The 8491-nt window shown below is 32.2% G+C and overlaps 1 protein-coding gene across 1 annotated transcript; it reads left to right on the top strand.

The window, feature by feature from the left end:
* The first annotated feature begins 366 nt into the window (after positions 1 to 366).
* LOC139903022 (protein trichome birefringence-like 34) lies at positions 367 to 5228 on the top strand. Its single transcript, XM_071885778.1, has 5 exons — positions 367 to 816; positions 3910 to 4084; positions 4208 to 4404; positions 4507 to 4674; positions 4782 to 5228. The coding sequence occupies exons 1-5, from the start codon at positions 386 to 388 to the stop codon at positions 5125 to 5127; spliced, it is 1317 nt and encodes a 438-aa protein (XP_071741879.1). The 5' UTR covers positions 367 to 385; the 3' UTR covers positions 5128 to 5228.
* Positions 5229 to 8491: the final 3263 nt, after the last annotated feature.

Below are 8491 nucleotides of genomic sequence, written 5' to 3'. Positions count from 1 at the left end.
AAATTTGATATTTTCTGTATTGGAAAAATGTGACTTTTATGTTACCTTTTTAGAAAATTTGCCCTATAATATACTCCGTAATTTATGTTTAAAAAAGAGATTTATATGAACTATATTCTTATTTATTAGTAGTACTCCGTATCATGTATCTAGTAGTAATCATATACTTCAATTATCATACTATGTTATAATTTTAGGGCTTCCTTTATTTAATATTGTTAAATAATGTAAATAATGATTTATTGAATTATACTAATTGAGGGGGTAAGGAAAATTAAGTCAACAGTCTTATAGGTGAATAGTGGGAAAAAATTGCTTTATTAAAATAGAGAGATACGTAGTATGTTTTCTTATGTGTATGTCTATGTGAGAATAAGAGAGAAAGATGATGAAGAAAAACAATGCATTTGGATCATGTGACATGAAGACCATGATCAATTGTAGCTTAATCATCTTCTCTTTTGGAGCATTAGCAACTTTTAGTTACTACAGAATCAATTTTCAAGAACTAGCCATTTTCACCTTTAAGCTTACTCCAACGATTACTATTACCACAAATGCACAATCTAATCTGAATTCATCAGAATTTGTTCATCAAATCGAAGACCGTCGGATTGAAGATCATCATATCGAACAAACGGGCAGTTGTGATTTGTTCTCGGGCAAATGGGTTCATGATAACGAGAGTCGTTACCCTTTGTATAAAGAACATGAGTGTCCTTATCTCGAGGATACTTTTGCTTGCCAAACTTATGGCAGAAAGAATACTAAGTATCTACATTGGAAGTGGCAACCCCATGGCTGCAATTTACCCAGGTCTCTTCTCTATAAGAATATATATATATATATATATATATATATATATATATATATATATATATATATATATATATATATATATATATATAATAATTGAATGTCACTTGTAATTAAAATTATTAAATCCAACTCTGCAAAAGGTTATTATACAAGTCAATATACCTTATAATCTTTGCAATCATTGGATTCTGCATAGTTGTATAGTACATAACATAAATCTGTTTATCAAAATGCAACAAACTAGGACCGAAAATCTAGTTCTTACCAAATTTCCAGAAGTTTTATTTCGTACGTATTAATTAAACTTTGGATTGTCAATACATACAAAATTTAATAACTGCAAGTTAGGTGGACACAATTAGTTTGTTAGAGTTTTGATAAATACAACCCGTGGCGATACTATGATTGTAATTCAGTGAGGTCTCGAAATTTGTTTAAATACAATTATAGTAGGTTGTTATTTTAGTGATAGTTTACCTTCAGAAAAATTAGAAATTCAAAAATATATCGAGTAGTATAATTTAGTGGTGTTCTATACTATTCAAAAGAAAAACTATAGATTTAAAAAATATATGGGGTCATACATTTAAATTTAGGGTGTCCTATACAATTTACAGAGTATTTTCTACTAAAATTTTTTAAACTATCGATATCCCGTGATCTCACGGGTCTATACTTAGAATCGCCCCTGAATACAACCAATGAAAATACTTACATCTAGAAAAAAAGTGTCCATCAACATCAACAATTTTGATTCATGTTAAGATAAAATTTATAGCTTGCCCTTCATGCGATAAAATAATTTAGTTATAGTTGACTTGACTTAATTTTATCTTTCTGTTTATTATTTTTTAGAACGATAACTCACACCTAATACCTATTAATCCAACAATTTGTTCACGACGGGGTATGAACCCCCAACCTCTTAGTTGAAAAGTTCCTTAAATACCTGATGGGGCGTGGATATACCAAACATAACTCTCTAAATTTATACAAGATGCAAATATTACAAGAAACATGCACAATCTATCGAGCACTTAAAACCCAATTATTATAGCACTTAATGTAAGTATTCTTATCAAGTTCGTCCCGTAAGAGCGGTGTAAGTTTATGTATTTGAAACTAATAGTTATCCTAGGGGGTTTGTTTGATTGGGGGGTTTTGCGAGAGATCTCAACTAACAACTAAACTTTGCAATAAACAAACTAAAACTTAACTAGCAACAAATAGCAAGTAATTAAGAAATGAGAATAAATCAATATGATAGAGAGTGTTCACTTATCTAATCCTCTTTATGCTTAGATGGCCCTTGTTTTACCCAAATTGTTATCACTTAAGTTGTTTAAACTAGTAAATGTTCTTAATTCAATTTTACCTTGCACATTCACATAAGCTTAGTATCACAAGATCAAGCAATGTATGAGTTGATTATTGAGATTATGCCCGAGTTAAAATCACTTAAAACCCTTTAACCATCAAAGTAACCTAAGATAGTCAAACACCACTATGATGAACAAAGGTCAATTGAAAACCAACTTAGCCTAGAAACACAATCACTTAAAATTCCAATTCTAGTTGTCTAGATCACCAAAGGTATTGAAGCACAAATTGATTCACTTCTCAAATCACTTAGAGAGCTACTCAACCTATGTAATCAAAGTAAAACCAATAACAAACATTGCAATGGACCTCATGGCTAACTCAATAACACTAGCTCATGTATTTTCATTCAAAACAACCTCATTCAATAGATTAAGGGCGCATCTTATGCATTAAAGATTCATAGATAAGCAAACACAAGTGATTTAGCTACTCATAACAAAGATTACACTAGCAATAATCATAAAAGCATCAATAAACATCATCTTCAGTGATTACAAGCTAAAATTCAAAGATAAATGAAGATAAACAAAGATTACAAGCAAAGATTCAAACTAGATGAAGATAAAGTGAAGATTACAACTAATTGATGCAAAATATGTAAAAGTAAAGTGAAGATTACAGCCCAAAAATGATAACAATAGAAAGATCTAGCAATAATGATGATGAAACTTGAGCTTGCTTCCTCCAATTCACCTTAGAACTCTAATGGATGATGAAATTAGGGTTTAGTGTGTGAAATTCGGAGTAAAACTGCAGCTCTCCTGAAAAATGACCTAACACTTTCTATTAATAGTGGTGAGAAATTGGGCTGAAACAGCGTCAGGAGCGCCGCTTCTCCTTCAGGAGCGCCGCTTTTGGCTTCAATCTGGAACGGATCTTTAACTGCAGGTGCGTCGCTTTTGGCCTGATAGGAGCGGCGCTTTTGGTCTTGAAGAACGGCGCTTCTGCTCACTGAGAAGAAATTGAGACAAATCGTGTGTTATTGCGCCGCTTTTAGTTGAGGTGCGGCGCTGCTGGGCTGTGAGGAGCGACGCTCCTTTGTCTGGAGCGGCGCTTTTGGAGCTGTTTCCTACACTTGTCATTTTCTTTGAACTTTTTGAGCATTTCTTGGTCAATTTAACACCAAGTTAGGCATTTTGCCTTGAGTCGACACTGTGGCGCAGGAAAACAACTTTTAAGCCACAACGATCATCAAAACCGAATAAAATGAGGTCGATATTGCGTAATAAACGTATCCAAATGGAGCAATATCAAAACCATCAAACTATAAGTCCTTGGGTTATAGACTTATAGCTGACTTATTATCCTGTCATATGTTAAGTTAGTCGACAAATTAGTTAGTTGACTTCTACATTTCCACTATAAAAGGGCTATGATCGGAATTTTAATGACTTTGTATGGTTATTTAGTGTAAGGAATAAGGTGAACAAATTATTATTTTTTTTTGACGGATGTAATACTTCAGGACACTTAACCCAGTTCAATAACAACAACAAAACTTAATTCCACAAAAGTGGAATATGAGGAGGTAAGATGTAGACAATTATTTCATATCCTAGAATAAAGACAAGTCATATATGTACCCAGAGTGAAACACTCTCACTTAACCCAGTTCGTTTATATTTATTAACATCTTCAATGTATATATTATTATGTATATGTTTGCTTTTCTAATGTTATTTTTTTGTTTGTTTGAGATATATATAGGTTTGATGGTAGAGCAATAGTTGAGAAACTAAGAGGTAAAAGGTTATTGTTTGTGGGGGATTCATTAAACAGAAACCAATGGAATTCAATGGTTTGCATGCTTCAACCATCAATCTCAGGGGTTAAGCTGGCTGGCAAAACTCTTGATGGTAAATTGCACACCTTTAGGGCCACTGTAAGTCTTACATTTTTTTCTCTATAATATTAAATATTACGGAGTAATATTAATATGATTGAGGTCCTATTTTTTAAGTCTATGGTATTAATTAATTCCAAGATTTTTGTAATAATTAAACAGGACTACAATATTTCAGTTGACTTCTACTGGGCTCCTATGCTAGTCGAATCCAATGGCGATAGTCCAACTGACCATAACCGTAAAGATAGAGTCTTTCGGATTACAGCCATTCAGAAACATGCTAGGCACTGGGTTGATGCTGATGTACTCATCTTTAATTCCTATCATTGGTGGAGAAAAACTGTAATTAAGCTTGTGTAAGTTTATATTTAAACAAGTTTTACATGTGTTTTCTATATACTTTGAAAGATTACTGTATATATTGAGTTGGGTCTCTTTTCATCAAATATTTACATCAGGAAAGATGTTGGATCAGTGTTGGATGGAGCGGATCAAATGTTCGAGGAAGTTGATAATGTACATGCCTATAAGATGGGACTCGAAACATGGTCCAATTGGGCAAGTACTCGTCTTGATTTATCGAAAACTAAGTTGTTTTTCATGGGAGCTACAGCAACTCATTCAAGGCACTAACCATGATAATCCTTTTAATAATCTCTGTTTCCTTTATTTTTTTTCCCTTGAACTAATTGTTAGGCAAATAGAGCTAAAAAAACATTTGTTACTTTTTTAGGGCTGCAGATTGGAGAGGCAACAATCAATCAACTTGCTACGGAGAGGTGGAGCCGGTGATGGACAATGAATTTCGAGAAAATGAAATGGGTTTAGAATTGATTAGTATACTGGAGTCATCATTAAGCAAACTAAAGGCCAAAGGGGTGAATGTACAATTTTTAAATATAACACGACTAACACAATATAGAAAAGACGCGCATACTAGTGTTTACAGGAAAATTTGGCGTCCATTAACCGAGCTCCAAAAAAGCAGGCCCGAACGTGCCTCTGATTGTTCACATTGGTGCCTTCCAGGAGTGCCGGATACTTGGAATGAACTCCTATTGGCATCTATTTTACAATAACGAAATCCGATGACCAAAAACACTGCCAGGAAGCCACTTAAAGGTTATTAAGTGATAATTTATGTGAATTTATTGTGTGAATATTTATTTTTGTTAACATTGTTAAGTTAATTTGTTGTTACTATATTGAAAATTATAGCATAACTAGACTTTAAGAGCCCGTGCGTTGCACGGTTAGCTCTATTATGTTAAGGGTTAATACATTAGGTATTTTGACTCAGTTGCCTAAGCTAACCTGCCAAGCCATTTCACAACCTTTAGATTTCAATAGTCATTTTAACATGCCAAACATGTCAGCGTATATTATCAAACATGTCAAACTTGTATTTTATCTACAAAAAGTCAAAAATGTCAAACTAAGTCATTTATATATACATCTCGCTATTTCATATTGGATTAGAATTGACCATGGTTATATAGTTACATACAAACTCAAATGGATGTGATTGTGTCCCTAGTTCAATATGACTTAAAAGTCAGAGATGTTAATTTGCCATATATTCACATTAGTTGATAGTTATTATATTGGGGAACTTACTTCAACATAAAGGCCCCATTCACTCCATCCATCAATATCGGAACGCCATCCTAGTCCATGAGAAATTAGTGCTCTTAGCCGTCTTATCCACACTTCAGTGTAACTCTGCTTCTGATCTATTTTGTAACAATGTACTTGACCAGGATTAAACTCGTTTCAACTTATATAAAGAAAAGAATATATGATACCACAACAACTCGGCTTTCATCCATGAAAAATACCTATAAACAAAACAAAAATTTGAAATACATATAAAATTTTGCAAAAAAACAAAAATACTTTGTTACCTTACCTGGAAAGTTGAAGTCACGATCGATTAGAAAATCATCTCGGGATATTTTGAAATCAAAAACCGTAATATCAACTACGTCATATTTACACATCAAAGATGAATCCGTGTTGAAGATTGTAAAAATTAATGAAATTGGAAACATAGATGAAGGAATACGGTTGGCGATCAGGAGCCATGAAATTAGAAAAAACATACCTGATAGCAAAAATATCGCAGGATACGGGCTGGAGGAGGACGATCTCGATCTACAAATACTCCGTATGTAACCCTAAGCAATACTAAATAATGAAGTCGCATAGAATACTTATAGTGTAAAAGACAAATATAAATAATGATAAAATGTAGAATATATGTTCAATGTGATTAATTATGATACAATTGTGTCAAAGCATTGATAAGCTTAAAACATTTTACACTACTTTAACAAAATAAAGTGTGACAAAAAAGCTACCGGAATAAAGCTAATATATTACTCCTATAACATTTTGGAAGACACTAACAAAATACAATGTGACGAAAAAACTTTTACCGGACTAAAGTTAAGTCTCAATTTCTGACGTTTTCCGATCGACCCATCTTCCAGTGTTCAACACTGCTACTCTTAGAAAACACACTCCACCTGATTAACAACCAAAGTTACTACACAATGTCCTATTTACAAAAGCTGAAAGCCTACATGAAAGTATATGTTCATTCATTTTCTATTTGCGTTCTTGCGTGTACAATACATAAACTCAATTAGATAAAATTTATTATTGACACAAAGTTGTAGCAATATAAACATACAAACTCAGATAGCTGATAGACATGAGTGAAAGAATCAATAATTTTTACCACTTGGAGCGTTCATTTGGAGAAATGTCACGCACATTCTGATGTGCTTGACAACACGATATGGTCCTCACTTGTCCCATATCAAATGAAACCCCGTGTACTCGATCTCTAAAATAGAGTAACAATATGACAACACCATTAGTGATATACCTATTCCTTTTTAGTTGAAAAAGTGATACATTTTCACTATCTGGTACAAACCAATGACTTCCAAAACAAACCAATGATTTCCAAAATTCGGACATTTAAAGGGTTTTCAGGTAAAGGTTTCCATGTGTAAAAAACACAGGCATGTTCAAAATTCTTAGAAAACTTATATTAAAAGTAGAACATATATACAACTTATGTAATCTACCTTTTACAACCTTTGATGTGGTAATTGCCATTTTGATGTACTTGCTCCTTTCAGATCATGCACTTTGTTGATCATTATTGCGACCATATAAAGGCAAACACATACAATATGTTACGATGCAAAGCGTTACACTTGTTAGGATGCAACGCATTACACAAATTATTAATAATGATAACCACAATTTTATGTAATTTTAATAAATAATAGAGACAAAAAGTTCAAGTTGTACTTTTAAATTAATGGATAGAATGAGGTTAGGATAGGATTTTATGTCAAATGAGTTGATACAATATAATTGATACAATTATTTAAAGATTTTAAAGAATAGTTATCATATAGAAGACATAATAATGTTACCTACAATTAAACAGGGCAACGTTCAAAAAAAAAAAAAAATGGAGATTGTCATCCCGATTCTAAATCAATATTTAGTTACCTATAATGATATAATAATCTAATGTCTGTATTATTGAAGATGACCAAAAACTGCAAGTACTCTCCAATTAACAAAATATTCCTATCAAAAGAGAAAGCATAATCCCAATAGTGACGGAAAGCTAAGAAAAACAATGTATAAGTGAAAAGGAAGAAACTTTACAATATAAAGATGACTAAATCATGGAACTATTAATTAACATTCCTGTTTAGAATTACCTGAACCTAACCCTCCTCTCATGTTTTGCATTGTTGTCTCGGCTATATACAGAGAAACCTCTGTAACACACCCATTGAAAAATATTTTATGACTTTTTCACAAAGTTGCTTTATATACTAATATCCAACCCTAAAGAATTGCCGTATAAGATATAATCCCTACACCAAATCGTTCCAGTAACCTTTAAATGTATAGTAACACACTAACACTAACACACAATTAAAGATAAAGAGCATCAAGAGGTAACTGTTGCAAATGATATAGCAAGCCAGCCAAGTATATTACGGATAGTTTCAATCATCAAGGTCTGGAATTAAAAAAAGAAATCACACTGTGTTATTTATGCCGAAAAAACTAAGCAATAATCAAATCCTAAGTTTTCATATTTGTCTGACTTTTACAAATTCAAAATATATAGAATTTTATAAACTTCCCAATGGCGTTAACGTGGAGTTTGGATTTACATCTTTGAAGTGATTAGTGAGACTTGAAAAAACCATTATAAGAATCATTTAACTAAATCTAAGGCTAATTCTATACCGACATTTGTTTCTAGAATCCGATTATATTTACTTTGTCATATACAACTAACATATTATTATAAACACTTCAATTTAGTCAATATCGAAACTCCATAAATCAATCAAAAAAATTTTAAAGCATTAAAATTTATGAAAAATTAGACAAACC

Source organism: Rutidosis leptorrhynchoides, chromosome 3, assembly GCF_046630445.1.
Source record: "Rutidosis leptorrhynchoides isolate AG116_Rl617_1_P2 chromosome 3, CSIRO_AGI_Rlap_v1, whole genome shotgun sequence".
Lineage (NCBI taxonomy): Eukaryota > Viridiplantae > Streptophyta > Magnoliopsida > Asterales > Asteraceae > Rutidosis > Rutidosis leptorrhynchoides.
Note: the sequence above shows the minus strand (reverse complement) of the source record. Positions and strands in the feature narration are given on the sequence as shown.

Coding starts and splice junctions, on each gene's coding strand:
- LOC139903022 (XM_071885778.1), top strand. CDS start 386: ATGATGAAGAAAAACAATGCATTTGGATCATGTGACATGAAGACCATG. Junction 4,085..4,207: donor TGCACACCTTTAGGGCCACT/GTAAGTCTTACA, acceptor ATAATTAAACAG/GACTACAATATTTCAGTTGA. Junction 4,405..4,506: donor AAAACTGTAATTAAGCTTGT/GTAAGTTTATAT, acceptor TATTTACATCAG/GAAAGATGTTGGATCAGTGT.